Source organism: Furipterus horrens, unplaced genomic scaffold (assembly GCF_987537825.1).
Source record: "Furipterus horrens unplaced genomic scaffold, mFurHor1.1.pri manual_scaffold_16, whole genome shotgun sequence".
Classification (NCBI taxonomy): Eukaryota; Metazoa; Chordata; class Mammalia; order Chiroptera; family Furipteridae; genus Furipterus; species Furipterus horrens.
The window spans coordinates 4,258,685-4,278,336 of record NW_028327186.1 but is presented as its reverse complement, the minus strand read 5'-3'; the positions used below and the strand labels follow the sequence as shown (position 1 = coordinate 4,278,336).

Below are 19,652 nucleotides of genomic sequence, written 5' to 3'. Positions count from 1 at the left end.
CTACCCGGGTGCTGGCTCTGACCACATTCTCTGAGGGATCTAAGCTTTTTATTTGTTGTTACGGTGGAGTGGCAACTTCAAGCTCCTATACATGCTCGACCAGAAACCTTAAGTCTCTCGTGGAGTTGTAAATTCAGCAATGCATTAAAGATATGCCTAAATATGTATCATGTGAAAGCCTTTGCAGGTACTTGGGGTTTTAAGTATAGCAGGTCTTTTACAGACAGTGCAGCCAACCTTCTTAAATTTAGAGAATTATATTTGCTGAGTTTCAGATTTGATACAAAATTAGAAAAACTGGTTAGGTTAAAGTAAAATGTGTCTCAGTTTATAGAAGCACTAAGTTTTATAGGTTAGAACTTTAGCTTTAGTCTTTATGGTGATTATAATCCTGGAGTAAAATGCCAATTTAAAAATAAAATTTTTATTTATTTTGCCTAATACTGAAATAGCTTTATTAATACTGATATTTAAAAATTATTTAAATTTTACAATACATAAAAATAAAATGAAATATATTTCATGTACCAAAATCTATTAAGCCTATTTCAAAACAAACATTCATATTTATAGGAGGAATTCTTAACAACCAAGGTAATTATGAGTGATGAAATAAGGTCAGTTAAAGAGAATGAGGCCAGATCATTTATTTTGTTTGCTTAACGAGCTTGGATATTACTTTCAGTGCAATGAAAAACTAAGCTCCCACTGGCAGGTGTATGGTAAATATTACTATATGGTGCAGTAGGTGAAACAGGATATCCAAGAAGATGATTATATAAATAATATACATTACAGATGATGCAAGTTGGCGTAGGGTGGTAGTGGTGTAGACAGAAGTGTATACATTTGAGATACTTTTGAGCGGTAGAGTAGACACACTTTGTTGGCAGATTGCTGTTGTAGATCATTGGCATAAGAGGGATCTAGGATAACTCTTAAGATATTTTTGGCCCTGTTTGAAAGGAAGGTGGTGCCGGCTGCTGAAATGGAAGACTGTGGAAAGAGCGTATTTATTGTTTTTAGAAAACATGAAGCTGGATGCAGTCATCCGGCAGGACTGTGTGTGTGTGTGTGTCAAGCGGAGAAGGAGCGGATGTGTGAGGCCCGGGGGCGCTCAGTAGTGGCAGCTGAGCAGAGGGAGGGGACCCAGCCCCAAGGGCTGAGAAGCAGCAGCCTCCGAAGCAGGAGGGGAAGCAGGAGGGAGACCTGGCGAGTGCTGTGCTGTGAGCACTTGGTAAAGGAAGTGTCTGAAGAATGAGAATACGGTCAGCTTTGTCAGATGCTGCTGGCATATATATGAGGGTAAGTAAGAGCCACACAAGGACCGTGGACTTGGACCGCATAAATCGAACGCTATTATTAACGAGTCTTGCTGGAACATGGGAAGTCTGAGCGCAGTAGGCTGAGGAGGGACTAGATGGTGTGAAATTGGCAACAGCTGTAGACGCTTCTTCCAGACATTTGTCCTCCAAAGTAGAGCAGAGAAGGGGAGCAGTGTGGAATCAGGAGGTGCTGGGGCACGTTTATATGCCTATGGTCTGTGATCTGGTAGAGGGGCAGGAACCACTGATGGGGGAGGAGAGGGAAGCGCACAGAAAGGGACAGGAGCGGAAGCGTCAGCAGTCACAGCAGCAGAGAAGGGGGAGTGTGGAAAGGTACAGACGCGGTGTTGGAGCTGATGCCCTGGTGACGGGAAGGGCCTGTTTCTGTCTTCTCAGTGGCTGGAGGCAGAGCGAAGCTGAGGGAGAGAACAGCTTGGAGAAGGGGCTGGAGAGACAGCGAGCTTCTGTCGGCCAGCGCTGAGTGCTGGTTGAGGTTTATGATCATCAGTTTAGCAACGTCGTGTGTGTGTGTTTAGGTGCTCCTAGGGGAAGCGTGAGCCACCTGGATAAAGAGATGCGATGATCTGGCATACGAGTAGGGGCTCAGCCCCTGGCTGGGGCTGTACCAGCCAAGTATGTTCACGAGAGAAGCGGGGAGAAGCTGGGTGTGTTCGCAAGGGAGCGAAAATAGTGATACTTTGTGGAATCTAGAGGTCAGAAAGGACGTGGGAATAGCTAGTAACAAAGTGGTGAGGTAAATAATTGGAGGGGTGGACAAAGGTTAAAGAATTTCTGGAGAGATGATGCAACATGGGAGAGCCGGAAGAGAGGCAATAAAGTGGAATGCACGAAATTGAGATTTTTGGGGGTGACGTGGTTATTGGTGATGGCAGAGTTAAAGGTGTAATTTTAGGAGTGGGTACCTGACATGTGGTGAAGGTTGATCATTTGGAAGTTGGGAGCTGAAGGAACTGAGGGGCCAAGGTATTTGTAGTGACCCCCCCCCACCACCACCAGATGCTGAAGTCACCAGAGATAAGAGCCGGGCTAGAAAGAGAAGTAGTCAGGTGATGCTTACCGGTGCATGGGGCAGCGTGGCCAGGAGGGGTCCCTTGGTGCCCGCCTCAAGGAGGGTTCTTGGGTGGTGTGAATGTCATGGCACGACATTTATTTAGGGAACAAAAAGGATGTGTCTTCCAGGTCCTTTAGTATAGAGAATGTGATATTTAAAAAGAAACAGAAAGTGGTCTCTATTTGAGAGGACTTCAGGCAACAGGCTTCAGTTAAAGAAAGAACCATTGACAGGAAATTGGGGAACTCACTGATCCTAGACTGTGCATTTTAGTGGCTGCAGTAGGAGGGCTTGGGAGGGAGGGAACGTGCGAGCTGAATTAGGGGATGTGCTTAGTTGTTTAGGGAATAAGGTCCGAGTGATGACCGAGTCCTTGATGTAGGACTTGGGGTTTCTGATGGCAGCCGTTTTTAACTAGCTGGTAAGGGGTCCGTGGTTCTCCGCCTTCTGCAGTGGAGTGGGTAAGAGGAATGGCTCCTCGGGAGGCCCCAACCAGAGCCCCCGGACATACGAGACACACGTAGGCCCGCAGCCCGGGGGCCGACCGGGGAGGCAGGGAGGCAGAGGCTCGCGGGGAGCGCGAGGCTGGGGACCTTTCCCATCTTCGAACCTGACTGGGCACTAAGAGGACCCCTCTGCGGGGAGCCCGGTGCTTTTCATACAAGCGCTCTTCTCTCCCTTCGGTCGTCCAGGTCACCTTCACGAAGAGGAAGTTCGGGCTCATGAAGAAGGCCTACGAGCTGAGCGTGCTGTGCGACTGTGAGATCGCGCTCATCATCTTCAACAGCTCCAACAAGCTGTTCCAGTACGCGAGCACCGACATGGACAAGGTGCTGCTCAAGTACACGGAGTACAACGAGCCGCACGAGAGCCGCACCAACGCCGACATCGTCGAGGTAACACCGTCGTCGGGCCGCCGCTGGCGGCTCGCTGTTTGCGCCCCGAATAGCGCCCGCGGCGGGTGCGCCTCTCCTCTGGGTCCTTTATTAGAAGGCCCTCCCTGTCGCTGTGTGATGAGCCACTTACATTATAAATACGTCCTGTTCATTGAGACGAAATAAATGAGGCGGCTGTACCATACACCCAGGGATAGCCTAGCGTTTCAGCTGTGATTGCTTATTTTATGAATTTTAAAATTCTTATTCTAAGACACTATTCTCACTTCGGACAGTATGGAGTTACAGTTTTAATGTCTTAATTATTTCATTATGTCAGTGATTACCCACAACTCTAACCACTAATGAACTGAAAGAAAACGATGTAAATAATATTTCTAATTTTGCTAATAGTCTTTAATTGTGGGGGAAGGATGTCCTCATTTTCCTTTATCTGCTGCTCTTCAGTATCTCTCATAATTCTGCTGACCTAATTAAGTGAAAAGAAAGGAAAGGGATTTTTAAAGAATGATTTCTTTCTATTCAGAAATAGTGTTTTAAAACTAAACCCTCAAAAAGGAGAACCAATATGCTTCTCCTTTAATTCTTTTCTGTTGCAAAATCTTCTTATAAAAGGTAACTTTCCATGTATATTTCTAATAGCATTTTAAATTATCTTGATCTTTAAAAAAAAAAAAAGAATGTATTTATTTATTTTTAGAGACAGGGGAAGGGAAGAAGAAAGAGAGGGAGAGAAACATCCATGTGTGGTTGCCTCTCACACGCCCCCCAACTGGGGACCTGGCCCACAACCCAGGCATGTGCCCTGACTGGGAATCGAACCTGCGACCCTTTGGATTGCAGGCCCGCACTCAATCCACTGAGCCACACCAGCCAGGGCTGATCTTTACTTTTCTCTTTTTTGTTTATATTTAGAGATTTTGCTTCATTTATATTCCATTTTTTCCACTACTTGAAAAGATACATTCTTTGGCTTAGTTTTGTAATATTAGAAAACAGTTTTAATAAATTAGGTATTCCTTGGTGAAAGTACTGAAACCGTGTGAAATGATGCACAACCGACTGTAAAAGAAGAAATTAAGTTCCAGTCTGCATTTTATTCAAGTAATTGAAATTAAGATAAAGATTCTTTATTGTGTAGAAATCTAATTCATTTGCCTCCACAAATTAAATTATAGTTTTGACAATGAGTATTAAATTCACCCTATATTTCTCTGCCTTAGCCTTTCCTTTTCGGATACTAATTGTTACTGCAAAAAAAAAAAAAAAATCTACTTGTATTAAAAGAGCACTTCTGTTCCTTTTTAGCAGTTGTTAGAAGAGAGAAGGAAAAGTATAGTGTAATTATGGGTAGGACTCAGCTCTGCTGCTTGGCTGCCCGGTTTTATTTAAGTGGTTCACTGCGGAGGACTCCCCTGACAGTGTGTGAGGCTTCTGATGGGCCTTCTGTTGGACACTTGAGTTAAACTGCGTGGCTACACCTGTTGCAAAGCCCTTAACATGGTGACAGCAGTGTAAATTATTTGATATCTTTGAGCATTTTTGGTGTATCTGATCACTTACATGCAGTACAGACTCTTCAGTGGACTTTTTCCCTGTTATGTAGATATAATGAATTTTTAATCAGAATTTTGTAAATTAGCGGGTCGCCATTCAAGTGAGCTTTACAAGAGACTTTGTCACTGGATTTCCTTGAAATGGGGAGTACTCTTGGTGTGTTTCGTTTTATTTTTTTAAATCTCTATTTCTTATAAAATTTGAATACTGTCAACAAATAGATGTTCAGGCTGGTCTCACTGTGGCAGGCAGCAGCCCTTCTTACCCCGCACTCCTGTGCTCCTTTATGGCAGCGGCGCTGCCCTTGGCCCCAGAAGCTGAGGGCACTTGCACGGTCTAAAGCTTACTTCCTTAGAGCACGTGAGGAAGGGGGCCTGATTTAGCCCCCTTCCCCCCCCCCCCAGTTTTCATGAGACTGCCTCAGTCTTCTCTTTGTGCATTCAGCACAGTGTCAGAGAATAGATCCCAAGCATTTCTTTTTTAGCAGCCTCCTGTATTACAGTCTGCTTCAACATGAAGGAAACTTCTGCTGCCCAGTTGTCAGTTAGGATTTTGATATTTCCTTTTTAATTGAAATGTTTAGAAGTGAACATAAATCTTACCAGTAGATTTTTATGAAGTTCTGAATTACATAAATACAATGGATAGAAAGCACAGTTGTTTATAAGGGGTTAATTTGTTGTGGTAGAATCAATGATAAGGCTTAGTTTGCCTTTCGTGCATGTTAATGAACCTGCCTTATAAGACAGTGATGGTTAGACTTGGGAGGTGTTCTCTCTCCCACACACAGAAAGTGCTCCAACTACAGCCTCAGCAGCAGTGGTTTCCTGAGTGACTTTCATCAGCAGTGGCCACGGCGTAGGCTAGTGCAGCTACGGAGATTGTCGCCGGCCAGACTGATGACGAATACTTACATCGAGTTCCCTGTGGGCCACTTCCTGAAGTGCTTTACAAACATCCCGTCTAAGGGTGTTTTTGGAATACCATTATAAGTATTTGTTTCCTTTTTCATATAGTTTCCTTTCAAACGATTGTCGTAGTTGAAAGCACACTTTTTGATGTCCATTTGTTCATTTGACAAAAATATTTGAGGGGCTCTTGTGTGCCGTGAGCCCTGCAAAGTGATGTCACTTAGAGATTTCTCATTCAAGCCACAAGAGGATTCTTTCTACCCAAGTTTTATAAATGATTGAGATCGATTTTTTCCAGCTGAAAATTCTATAATTTCTAACACATTGGTGAGCGATATTCTAGGCTGTTTAGCCATCTCCTGTGGCTGAGTCCATAGATCAGCATTAGAAGGAGGCACGTGAACAGCTCTAAGTGATTGGCATCAGTGCACTTCCTTATGCAATACGATCAGCTGTGAAACTAACCGAAAACTCCGGGAACCGCTTTCGTGAGGCCTCTAACCTGAATTCATCGATTTCCTGTTGCATGCGTGTTAGTCCTTAAAATCAGCAGGATTTCACTCGCCCTGATATTACTAAAATATCCTTTAACAGCCTCGAACATATTAAAATGGAGTCTTCTGTAGACGTATTTCTATTGTATCCTACACACAAGTCCTTTGGGGATGCACTGAGAAGAGGACGGAGGATGGGGATCCTGGGTGGTTATTGCAGCCTAAGGACGTACATGTGTGAGGCCTGTGGAATTGGATTTAGTGTGTGTTCTGGGCGCACTGTGGTAAATACATATCACAGCTGATGGTAGTTGAATATTGAGGATAAACAGAAAGATGGACATGACACATTTATCGGCCTTTCAGTCTTTAGCCGTAGGTATTAGAATCCCTGTGCAGAACGAGGTCCTGTCTTTGCTCTTCCTTGTTCCATACCACCTGTATTTGAAAACTAGTTTTTAAAATTTTTATTTCAGTTTAACATTTTAATTATAGCTGATAACATTATTTCTATATAGCTTTTAAAAAAATCAACATTTACATATTTTAAGTGGCACTTAGGTATTTTAAATTAAGGTCTGCAGTGTCTTGCAGGATGTATATACTTTTCTATGTTGAGGAAAGTAAATATATGAAGATGGGAGCTTACACATTAGTAAATTAGGTTGTCATTCAGATAAACTTCCTAATAACCTTCATAACTGGACTTCTTTGAAGTGGAGAGTATCACTGCTGTGTTTAAAATGACTTCTTATTTGAAAATGCTTATTATACACTGCTTCTCAGGAATGCGATGAGTTTTAGTACTTTATTTCCTATATTAGGAGACATTATGCAAAGAATATCAAAGATATACATTGAATCTTTTCATGTTAAGCATTGATACAAAAAGTAGGAGTTTAATTGAAATGAACAAAGAAAATGTTAGAACAACCTAGTTTTCAGTAAATTAAGATTTGAAAACATATGAGTTATATTATACAATTGTATAAGAACATTAGATAAATCCTAAAGTACTAGGAACTAGAAATGAAAATCACCAGCCAGTTGCCATTATTTATACACGTGTGTGTATATACGTTGAATTTAAACGAAATAAAAGCCCAGAACCAATAGAAGGGCTCTGTATCAAATAAGTATTATTCTAAAAGCACAGAGTGGGGATTTAGCAGCTGCTGCACAAAAATGCCTGCAATTACTTTTATATCCTTTTTTTGCTTTGCAGGAATATTTGAAATATGAAATATTCCTGCTCAGTGTTTTTAAATAGCTCTGACCTGGTGGCATTGGAGGACAGCAGTAAATAGCTTATGTGGTGACTGCGGTCACGGCGCTGTCACTTACAGGTGTCAGTCCAGGGGCTGCGGCCGGTTATCTCACGGTTCACGTCCTGTGAGCCGTTCCCCAGTAGAGGTGTTTATCCGCCACAGGAACACTGCAGTACTTAAAAACATTCCGCTCGCATTCTCATTTGATCTTCACATCCAAGGTAAGCATCTTCAGGAGACATCGAGGCCCAGGTTACATTGCTGAGTCAGGTGGCAGGTTAGTGGCAGACTGTGATCGGAACCTGAATCCTTGCTATCGCCCGCTCCCCTTGTTGCCCCTGTCACTAAATCCATTGGAGCTCTGGAGTATTTCCCCATAAGCAGATAAGATTTTATTATACCTGTGCCAGTAATGTATAGCATGTAGCACACATGAATAAGTTTTCCTCAGTAGTGAACAGAAAACAAGTGAGGATAATTGTAATAAGAGTAATAGGTAACGTTTATCAAGTACTTAATATGACCTGGTACTCTTCTAAGGGCTTATATTTATATTATCTTATTAAATGTCTCTGTTGACCCCATTTTACAATTGAAGACACTGAGGCACAGTGATAAATGACGTGAGACGATGATAATTTGGATTCTAAGGAAAGAAAAATCTGCTTTTTTGAGTCTTAATAATCCCTGCCTGCTTTCAATTTACAAAGGAATTTAGAGATGATTTCCAACTTACTATAAGATGATCTTAAAGAAATCAATATAAGATGTACCTATCAATTATTAAATAAAAGTGATCATCCCAAGACAGTATTTAAAATGAGCCGTCCTCGGAGTGGTCCCCTAGCCAGCAGTATCAGCGCCACCGAGAACTTCCTGGAAACCTGAGTCCTGGAGCCCTGCCTCAGACCCACGGAGTCCGCAGCTTTGGAGAGGAGGCCTACGCAATCTCGTACGAACGTGTCCTGAGTGCAGTGACACACACAGCTTCTTGTTAACATGAAGTCCCTTGGCAGTGGTTAGCCGGCTTTTAAAACTCTTTTATTCCCAAGAATAGCCTCTGAAATAATTTCAAACCATGAGCAAGCAGAAATCGTAACTCTCAAGACCTTTCTAAAAGCAATTCAAAGCAGTGCGCCGGTATTGTTTGTGAATTGCAAACTGGGGAACGCAGTTCTAATGGGTTACTGCTCGGTTCAGTTCTGCGTGGTTATAAATGCTGCTTCGAGTGTATTTAGGGGGGCTCGTGAGGGTGTGTGGGAGGCGGACTCCGGTGCCTCCACTGAGCAAAAAGGTTGTCAGGCGCCGGCCTTGTAAAGAACGGGGGCAGGTCCTGTTACGGGTCGTGACAGCGTCCTAATGTCCTCAGAGAACCTCCCTGAGCCAGCAGCGTTCTCTCCCCATGTCCCCGACGCGGGGCGGCCGGACGGGGCGTGCTGCGAGGCTGGCCTGCTGGGTCACAGGTGCAGTGGCAGAGCGGTGGGGCCAGGGGAGCGAAGGAGGCCTCTGAAGCCACGGCAGGGCCTCCCTCCGCCTCCGCCTCCGCCTCCAGCCCCTGGCCCCCTCTTTGCCCCCAACAGAGCCGGATGCACCAGGGTGGTGACGCACCAGGCGGGGCCCCAGCCCTCGTGGCGCCCCCCTCCACGGGTCCCCCGGTCACCTCGCACAGCGGTCGCCGCAGCTCTCGCAGTTTCCGTTTCACGGGCTGCATTGTGCTCTGTATTTGCATTGCTTTCCACTGCGTGCTCTTCATCAGGAGCTGTGCGTCTCTGCGTGTGATTTTTATTCCGTTGAGGTCAGATTTTTCTCCATCGGAGACGGATGTTGTATAAACAGGAGATCGTGGGGAGAAGGAGAATAGGTATTACTTTACGATAGAGCTCACATTTCTGTGGTGCGTTTCTGGTGATTATTGATGAATGCCTACGTGTCCCTTTTATGTTTATATGTCAGGGCTGAGTGCTTTAGTACTGATGATCAGATAAATTGTTCTCTTTTTCTCTGGACGTTCTTTGATACATGGGCCAAATTGTTGACCAGCGAGAGAAGGCGGGCACAGAGGATTGGCAGAGCGGTCAGAGAAAGCTTCCTCCCGAGGCTAGGGTTGGGAGGGAAAAGGGACAGAAGCACGTTTTCTAGGTTGGGGGGTAGCTTATGTGGAAACTAGGAAAAGAGACATGGCACCATTATTTTATAGAACGAAAATCAGCTAAGTATAGCCGTAGTAGAGGGCGCGGAGTGGAACTCGCCAAGATCTGAGAGTAAACCCGACCCCAGAGAGGTGTGTGAGGCTCTCGACTTCCTCCTGAAGATCTGGGGGCTCCTGAAGGAGCTTAATACAATGTTGGGTGAAATGCATTCTTTTTTTCTTCTTTACTGATTGCGGTGATGCTTACCATATTGTGTGTGAGGCATTGTGCCAGACCCGAAAGTACAGTGGTAACTGGCTTCTACTTCTGCTGTTTTCCTAACAAGATGCTGTGCTGGCTCTTTTATTGTCTTACGACATATACTCCAGAAGGATTCAGACACTTAGAGTCCCAGGATTTTGAAGTTTCCCACCAAATATGAATTGTTCAGCATATATATTCTACAGTTGGAGCAAAGGTGCAGGGTACTTACCATATGTCAAACAGTGTCGTGTGTATGCCTGTGAAGTGAGATGTTTCAGTTCTTTTAGCAGAGGCAGCTAATGTAGACATGCAGTATTTTTTTAAAACCTAGTTATTAAAACACATAGTTTAACACTAAGCAGTTACAGTCATGTATGTGAAAGCATTCTGACACTATAGCATATCAGTTAGACTGTCCTGGTGGCAGGCGACAGAAGACCTGACTGAAGCTGGCCTTTCAAATAGGGGTGTTGGGGACATCACAGAACAGAAGAGCCCCGCTGTGTGGTAGAGCGGACTCTGTGGCATTGGGCTCCAGGTGTCAGCCTGCCCTTGGGTGTCAGCTTGGTCTTGATGTTGCTTCTTCGTGTTGACAGCGGCAGCCCAGGCCTTGTGTGTGCCCGCGTCTGATGCGCCGGGGCTGCCCAGCTAGCTTCTGTCTGGGCGTCCCTCCGGGGTCGCCGGCCTCATCCTCCCACGTGTGTGCAGGCATAAGGCCGCAGCACCATTCATAGCCCTTCCGGTGGCGGTGGAAATGCTCTGTGTCTGCACTGCCCAGCACGCAGCCGTTAGCCATGTGCGACTGCTGGCGTTTTCATTTTAGTTATAATTTAAATGGCCACATGTGGCTAGTGGGCGCCATATTGTTAAGCGCTGTTGTGAAGCATGAGAGACCAGTTGTGTCCCGGGATTCCCGGCAAATGTCCTAACGTTTGGATCACATGCCTTAGCACCCCCACCCGCAATACACTAACCGTGGTGGCAGAGAGAGGGCGAAAATTGCCGATTGTCTTACTCCAGCCAGACGTCCCACCTCTGAGACATACTGTAGAGGCTCCAATAAGACAGGAAGTTCGGCGTTTGCACAGGGGTAGATGTGGCGCTGCATGCAACAGCCTAGAAACATTAGGAGCACACATGCGTGGTTAATCGGTGCCTGACAAAAGCGCCCAGGTGCATTAATGAGAAAAGGGAAGTCTTTCCAATAAATGGCACTAGGAAAACTGGATATTCATGGACGAAAATAAAACTTCAGCATTTACTTCACAATAGCCACGGCATACGGAAGAGTTCTGTGAACTAGAGTTTGTGCAGGGGAGCGCTAAAGGGGAGGAAGGGACCGGGTGGGGGTGGCTGGTGGGGAGTGCCCTGAATACCAGGCTGAGGCCTCTGACATTTGTCCTCTGGGCACGGGGCAGCCCTTAGAGGTGTTTAAAAGGCAGTCCAAGAATTGTTACAAGAATACTCATCTGGCAGCAGGTAATCAGCTTTTTAAAAGAAGTTTATAGGTCTTAAAAATAGACTAAGTTATCTCATCTCTTAATTATGATAGGTTTTTAAGTAATGCTGAGGTTTATATGAGGAAGAACGCCGTTTCACTTGGGGAAGGGGGATTGAAGTGAGGGAGTAGGCTGTGTTCTAAAGGAAAACCTACAGATGCTTCTGCTACAGTGCACTCCTGAAAAATCTCTGAAACTGTAAGGTCTGTGCAACCTTGAGTCCTGAGCAAAATCCACCTGTGTGGAAATTATAAAGCGAAATGGGAAAGGCAAAATTATAAAACTTTTTAGAAGACAGCATAGGAGAATGTCTTCGTGCTGAGGTAGGGAAAGGTTTCTTATACAAGACATAAAAAATTACTACCCTAAGGGAAGACCGTCAAGGGGAAAAATGATACATTTGACTATTAAAATTACGAACCCATTTTCGTCTAGAGACAAGTGTTTTTAAAAATCACAGAATGGGAAAAGGTTTTTACAGTGTATAAAATTAGCAAAGGACTTATGTTGATTACAAATAAAAATGACTATAAAGCCATAAGAAAAAGAAACAGCTCAATAGAAAACTTGGCAAAGTATTTGACAGGCATTTCACAAAAGGAGAAAATCCAAATGGCCAATAGATATGTCATGTGCTCCATGTCCTTAGTAATCAGACTAATACAAACAGAAGCCTCAGTGCATGTAGAAATGCTCATTGCTACAGCCACTAAGACTCAGTTCGGCATTGTCTAGTATTACCGAAGACTAACATTTCATGAACTAACAATTCCACTCCTAAGACCAGACCCTACAGAAGTGTGTGAAGATACGCAGTAGACTATCCAAAAAAATGTACACAGAACCCTTTTTAAAATAGCCAAAAAGCTGAGGCAAGTCAGCGGTCTGTCTGCAGAGGATTGGTGACTCCCCCCGCCACACACAGTGTGACATCAGTGAAAATGACAGAGGGGACTCTATGCAGTACGGCAGATGTCTCATAAGTGAAAGAGGCGAGACAAAATAATACATTGCATATAAAGAGGCTAGACAAAATAATATATCGTCAAGGTTTCATTCCCATCATATCTAAACATAAGCAAGGTTAAATTCTGTTTTTAGGGATCTGTATGCCTGTGGTAAACCTATCAGGAAAATTTAGGAAGTTGTCATCTCAGAGTTAGGATGGTACTTACCTGCACAGGTTGTGTGATTGAGGCCGATAACAGAGGGGTCTCGTTCTGGTCTGGTTTGTGACCTAGAATTACTGCTGTCCACCCTATGATCATTGAATTTTATACACATTTTGATGGACTTTTCTTTATGTATGTTTCACAATTTTAAAAAATTAAATGTTTTGTGTATTTTTAACATGCCTGGGAAGTATCAGGAAAATCTTTCAAAATTGGAAATGATTATTAACAGTTGGGAGAAGGAGAATTTTTTTCTCATTTAAAAACATCCTAATAGTCTAAGTTCCTTGGAACTGAAGACATTATTCCTTTATTTTACAAGCACTCATTTATACCTTGTGTTAGGTCTGACTAATTACCCATTCAGCCAGCATTTAGGGAGCATTTACTGCTCCAATGCCTCACAGAAATGAGGTTTAAGGTGGGCGGTTATATTGGGGGCTCATTTAATTGATGAGCTCCTCGTGCACTTGAAAACCATGTACATGTACCTTTTGAGTACGTTCCGTCCCATAGTTTTGCAGCTAAGTGCTGTGATTCTATTAGTTTGGAATGGAATTTGCAATTATCATTTTAGAATTGAGCATATATTAAAGAATGTTTCAGTTCTTTGTAGGCAGCAGGTTAAAAACACAGTCTTGTCAGACATGGCCTCAGTTAAACACTCAGGCAGAACAGATTCCCGAATCCAAGCTTTATTAGCATATCTCAAGATTCCAGAAATTGCCAGTCCCTTGGGATTTTAATCAGCCCTTATATCAGATATTATATCTTCATTATTTAAATATTTATTTAAATTATTTAGAATGAAAAATATCCTGAATACTAGATTTCTTTCCTTCGTACACAAACACCAAAGATTTACATATGTCTGTATATATGTATTTGTGCATATACATGTGTGTGTATATAACTTTAATAGAGAATAAGTATCTAAAATTTTAAATACATTAATTTTTGCAGATCAGTTTTTACATCAGATATTCTTATTTCATGCTGATGAGAGAATATAAGCTAAAAGAAATTATTTAAAATTAACTGCCTCTAATTTATAATTTATTTTGAAATATGTTTGTTTCTTAAGTGTACTGTGTAAAAGAAACCCTGGATATATTTATAAAGTCCAAACATCATTGTTCTTGCCTCCTCAAGTTTCTTTTCCCTATTGCCTTTCCACTCCTCCCTTATTCTCTCCATATCCAGTGTCACCAACAGATTTAGTAATGTAAACTAGAAAATAAGAGGCAAATGTGCAGGGCCTGCCAAGCAGTATTATATACCCAGAAGCCCATACATATTTTCTTGACGGAAAGATAAGGTTGCTAATACTTTATAAGCAAAACAATAGAGCACATGACTTTAAAGGTCTTTGCTGGTGTCCATACCATTATGAATCAGTTACCTTTGGCTCCAAACAGTCATTGATCCTCAGTGATCTTCCAGGTTTGGGACCCTTTCTGGACTTTAGGTTGTGGAGGCATTAGCAAGACTTGTTCGGGGACTTCACATGACATAGAGAAGGAGACTTAATTTGTGACCTAAAGGATTATCACAGTTTTGTTCTTAACATTGCTTTGATTATAAGGTATAGAAATCTATTTTAAGCAGCTCAAGCTAAAGGGGAATTTATTGAAAGAGTATGGGCAGATGCTACCCAAGGCAGGAAGGGGTCTCCAGCTCCCTGAAGGCCCAGCGCCCAGAGCCGCATCTCAAGGCCTGCATGGCGAGCCATGTGCCTCCGGGCTGGTTAGCAAGGTGACTGCCTGAGGCACAGCTGACGGTCTTTATATTAAAACAATTAACCATTTTTGTAATCAGACCACAATTCCCAAATTCAGAAAAAGCTTCAATGATGGTACTGTCTTCATGTCTCAGGAGAGAAGATTTAGAACACCGATATAAAGGACATAGAACAGGTGTATCAAGTCAGCTTAATGTGATGAATAACTTAACTGCTCATCACAGCAGATCCCTTTAGCAATGTAGGTTTTGTATGTTTCAGAATATAATTATTTAAGAAAAATAACTAGCATAAATCACCTGAAAATGGTGTATGCCACTGAAATTTGAAATGATTTTGGCACAACTGAGTTTCCGCCTTTAAGTTTACGGTAGTGGCACTTAAACTGCCCACCCCATATATGAGGATAGAACCCTTTGGAAGTCTTGTTTACGTCTGAATGGAGCACTATGACCATCAGAAACAGCCATGGAGAGCACACAGTATTAGTGCCCTTGGTTTTTTCCCCTCCACTTAGAAGCAGATTCCTTGTAGTGGCGGTGACTTCTCTGACTCTTTTCTTCACTGAGTGTTTTTATCGTGGCTCAGATGCAGCGTGTGAAAAGAACCGCAGCTAGCCTGCTTCTTATATGCCTCGCCCGGCCTCGCTAATAGATTACAGCATTCCACTTGTTAGTACCAGTGACACAGGAGAAACTTTTACTATTATGCTATGTGGTAATGATAAAGAAGACAGAAAAGGTCTTTTTATGGTAGTTGGGTCCTCAGAACAACTCTTCATGTTCTGGTGATAAGGCACAAGCTGGCTTTCCAACAGAGGTGCATTAGCGTGTTATCTGCAGAGCTGATACAGACTCTTAAATTCCCTCACTGTGACAGGACACCCCCTAAAGTGAAGGCTTGCAGGGCTGGAGATACCAGAGCGCTGTTCTTCCTCATGAGCACAAGTAGGGTTAACCCTACTGTCGTAGAATAAAAAGGGCTTGTAATGATTAAACAAAAGCCAGATTCTTCTGCTTCCATGATTAAAAAAAAAATGTCCAAAGAGCTGTATACTTGGTGATTGCTATTACTGGCAGTGCAAGACCATGAGTTGCCTAGTCGGGAGATACGGGAATACGAGGGGAGAAATCTGGAGATTTCAGGCTAGAGTAGATCAGCAAGTGCGCGATAAAATCTGCGTGCAGGCACCTACTAAATTTGTTCTGTTTCTAGGGCTCGGCAGGCTATGCCAGTTCATTGCACACCAGCCTCCCGAGTGTTAACATCTCCCCTGCAGATAGCACCCTGCCGAGCTTTGGCAGGCAGGGCGTGCTGCCGCGGGTGGGGGAGGGTGCGTGTCTTCATCCTTTAGTTCTAAGCGGCAGGACCTTTTATGGCTAAGGCCACATGCAAGTCCCACAGAGCTCAGACCTACGGGCCCACGTTAGGGAAACAGGTGTCGTGTTTGCTGTGTGCTCCTGGCGGGGACCATGTTGTGGTGGGCGGTCAGGCCTTGTGGGGGGATTCCTAGCGCACACCAAGTCACTTGCGAGGCTGGCATTTCTATACTAATCATTTCTCATGATTCTTTAAGCATGAAAAAAAGTCAAATCCAATAAAGGGAAATTTTAAAATAATTTCACTTCAGAGTAACTAAGAAAAAAATTCTCAAATCTTAATGGATTGTGTGTTTACTTTCTACTTCTTTAAAGAAAAAAGGCATATGAAATAAGCATTCACAATTATTGTAAGTCATATTTTAAAGGATATCAAGATCTGTTATTATGAATTGATTAAAATATATCTTTAAGTTATTAATTATTTATTAGTGATCTTATCTAGTGCTAGTCTATTGATCAAACAATTTTTCTAATTAAATTAGCTCTGGGAGGTAGGCTTACCTGGAAAATTTACTTTACTTCCTAAAGTTTCTCTGTGGTTGGCTGGAAAATCAACAAGCCTCAAAGTTATTTCAGTTGTTGAACCCAGTAGTTCTACTTTGAAATAAGACCCAGGATTTAAAAAAATACAGACATTCTAAAAGTAAATAAGTATTCCATAGATGGTCAAGCTCTTGGTTTAAATACTGGACAAGTCACTTCTTAATGATTTTAATTTAAAAAAATTAAAAATTAGAAAACCAACTGTTCGCTGTATTTTTACTGTATTAGTAAGAAGAAGAAAAAAAGTCATTTTGGTCCAGGAGATACTTGGATGACATTCAAGAAAATTCTCCGGACAGGCACTTTAGTGGATTAAACCAGTCCATGAAGGAGCTCCATACAAAGAGACTGGGGGAGATGCATGCTGGATAACTTATTTTTTACAAATTAAAAAAACATGTAAGGCCACTGATACATTCATTCTATATGAGAAAGCGTCGTTACTGTCATATATTAAATAAGTATTTGAGTTTTTATACTTCAGAATTACGTAGGAAAATGATAGTATTTCGGAACAAATTAAAAATGAAATTATTGGGATAGTGTGCTGATCTTTTCTGGGGGCCAGGAGAACTCTCGGGCAGAGCGGGATGTCAGGAGATGAAGTTGCCGAGGTGTTCACTGTACAAAGGTGCTATCCTAACTACTCAGAGCATCATTTGGTACATTTCCGTTTCAATTCTCACACTCGTTGGCCCTCTCAGATATGGCGATGAGGCTTGAATCCGACTGGGTTGTAACTCTCAGAGCAGTGAGTAATTTATTAGTATTCTCTTGGGAGTTTGGAAAGACAAAAGCCAAACAAATAAATATTCCTTTGCTCGTAATGCGCAACATTAACTTTGCTTCTATCTAAGGCTTCCCCTATAGAAGAATGAGAACCCATTTATGATCATTTAAAACCATTTCCGTGGCCCTTTTTATAACTCCATGCAGTCTGTGCTCTCTTAATACATTTTACAAACAAGCTCCTGGCAAGTGAGTGTCATGCGTGTGAATTTTCCAATTGTATTTCAGACGTTAAGAAAGAAAGGCCTTAATGGTTGTGAGAGCCCTGATGCTGACGATTACTTTGAGCACAGTCCACTCTCGGAGGACAGATTCAGCAAACTAAATGAAGATAGTGATTTTATTTTCAAGCGAGGCCCTGTAAGTACTTTCACTTTACCTCTCCTTTTTATTTGTTGATCCTTTTTGTTAACTTCGTCATCTAGGCTCTGAACAAGAAGGAGCACAGAGGCTGCGACAGCCCAGACGCTGACACTTCCTATGTGCTAACTCCACACACGGAAGAAAAGTATAAAAAAATTAATGAGGAGTTTGATAATATGATGCGGAATCATAAAATCGCAGTGAGTACGGAAGTCTGGCTTGTGCTTTTAACCTGTGCATGAGGGCTTGGCCCCCCACCTTCGTGTTCCCAGCGGGTGCCGGCCCCAATACGTAGGGGGGGAGAGCGTCACGTTTCTGGTTTTGTAGGACGTTAGCGTAAGATTGCTGAGACCTCACAGTACGTGTCCGGCCCCTTAAACATAGACGTGAAGCCGCATGCATGTCGTAATCCAGGCTCTGCTCCCTGTGCTGCCTCCACCTGCGGGTGGGGCCCCGGAAACACCCTGGATTCCGGGTTCCTTATCTGTAAAGCGATGAGTGGCCTAGCGTGATTGTCAAGGTCTCGTGCAGCTCGGTTTCAGTGATTTTAACTATAGGGTGCATAGGACTCCCTTCTCCCTCCCATGACTTAAAAAAAACATTTCATGTACTTTAAATAGATCTTGAGAGTGTAAAGTACATAATGGTTAGCTCTATTACCACATGCGATGTTTCAAAATGATTTTTCATTCTTCTGTATAGTTTCTGTAAGAGTAGTCGCTTACTATTTGGCTCTTTGTAAATGTCCTCAGCCCACTTGGCAGCAATACCTGCAGACTCCTGTGCTTTTCGTATCCTGTAGGTCTTGAGGAAAAGAGCCTTGGTTCTATTTTAATTTAGGGAAGCAGTGTTCTTAAACTGGTTGCAAAGCAAATAGTTGGTTTAAAACTTTCCATACTCGTACATCTAACAGTAATGAAACAGTGTTTCTTTGAGCTCATGCTCCTTTGATAGCTCTTCAAAGAGTTCTCACTAGAAGCTCCATTGGCAAGAGCTGCTTAGGCAGCTGTTCTGGATCTAATTTCCGAGCGCTGTGTATGTGTTGTAGGCCTCGTGGGCAGGCTCATTCGATGCTGATATTTATTTCATTGTCCGAAAACTGTGCCCTGAACTATGCATCCTGGATATTGCTCTACAGTTGTCTGTACCATATAAGCCACTCATGCAAACTAGACTTACGGAGATGTTTTTGTGCTATTACCATCATTGCTCTTTAAAACATATAGCAAACAAAAAATAAAATCCCTTCTGACCTCATATGGATGTTGGTGACCATGCAATTAATATTAAGATGTAAAAATGTATAAATAAATGCTTTGCCTTTGAAAAAATTTAAATCTTATATCCATTATTTTCCCTGTTAATGAATACTAATTTCCTACCTAAAGTAAACTATCGGATAGAGAACATAAACTATTTATATTCTTCCAACTTTGAATTAGCACTGTTACCTTAGTGTGCACACCACTTTTAAAAAGTCAGAAGAGGAAAGTTTTTCTCTCATTTTAGATTATATAGAAGATTGTTATCTATCATGGTTAACAAGTATATTGTGAATGGTCTATGGAGGAATGAAAGAGGAAAACAAATATTTTAAAGGGCGTATAGAATATTTTGGAGAGAAAGAAGATGGCATTGATAATAGTTGTGATTTAATCATACAATTTAAAGAGAGTTTGTCAGTAGTTAATTTCATTGTTTAGATTATTTTCACTTTCATTACATTCAGATTGCATTGTGCTACATATATAACTTGATAATTATTATTATTTTTTTTAGTTTGGTCCATTAAGAATGTCAGTCATTTAAATCATACCAAGACCTTATTTATAATGTCCAAAATTTTATGTATTAACTTTATAATATTTGTATATGCTTCCCCTTTTTATTATAATTGGAATCTCCCAATAGAAATATAATGTTACTAAACTGGTTTTCATTTAAGTGCTAATTTATGCTTACTTGGTAACATGACATATTTTGTAATGTCTAAATTTTAGACAACCATACTTTTAATATCAGGTTCTGATATCTAATTTCATCTCTGTGAATGTTTGAAATATGTAATATATACATTACTTTAGTATATATGTATTCATATGTAAAAAATGGAAGTGGAAAAGGTTCACATCAGATATACTCGTGTTTATTATTCTAAAGAAAATGGCCTAAGTCTGCAAGTTGATTTAGTAAGAAACTACCCCCACCCTCTACTTTTAACAAGTAGGTACCGTGTCAAATGAAAGT

The 19,652-nt window shown here is 42.1% G+C and overlaps 1 protein-coding gene across 1 annotated transcript in view; it reads left to right on the top strand.

Moving 5' to 3' along the window:
* Positions 1-19,652, top strand: part of MEF2A (myocyte enhancer factor 2A) — an 89,965-nt gene that overhangs the window by 48,351 nt on the left and 21,962 nt on the right. The window contains exons 4-5 of the mRNA XM_090263582.1: positions 3,090-3,293; positions 17,271-17,402. Of these exons, the coding sequence (XP_090119708.1) occupies positions 3,090-3,293; positions 17,271-17,402 (336 nt within the window). The remainder of the gene's footprint in view (positions 1-3,089; positions 3,294-17,270; positions 17,403-19,652) is intronic.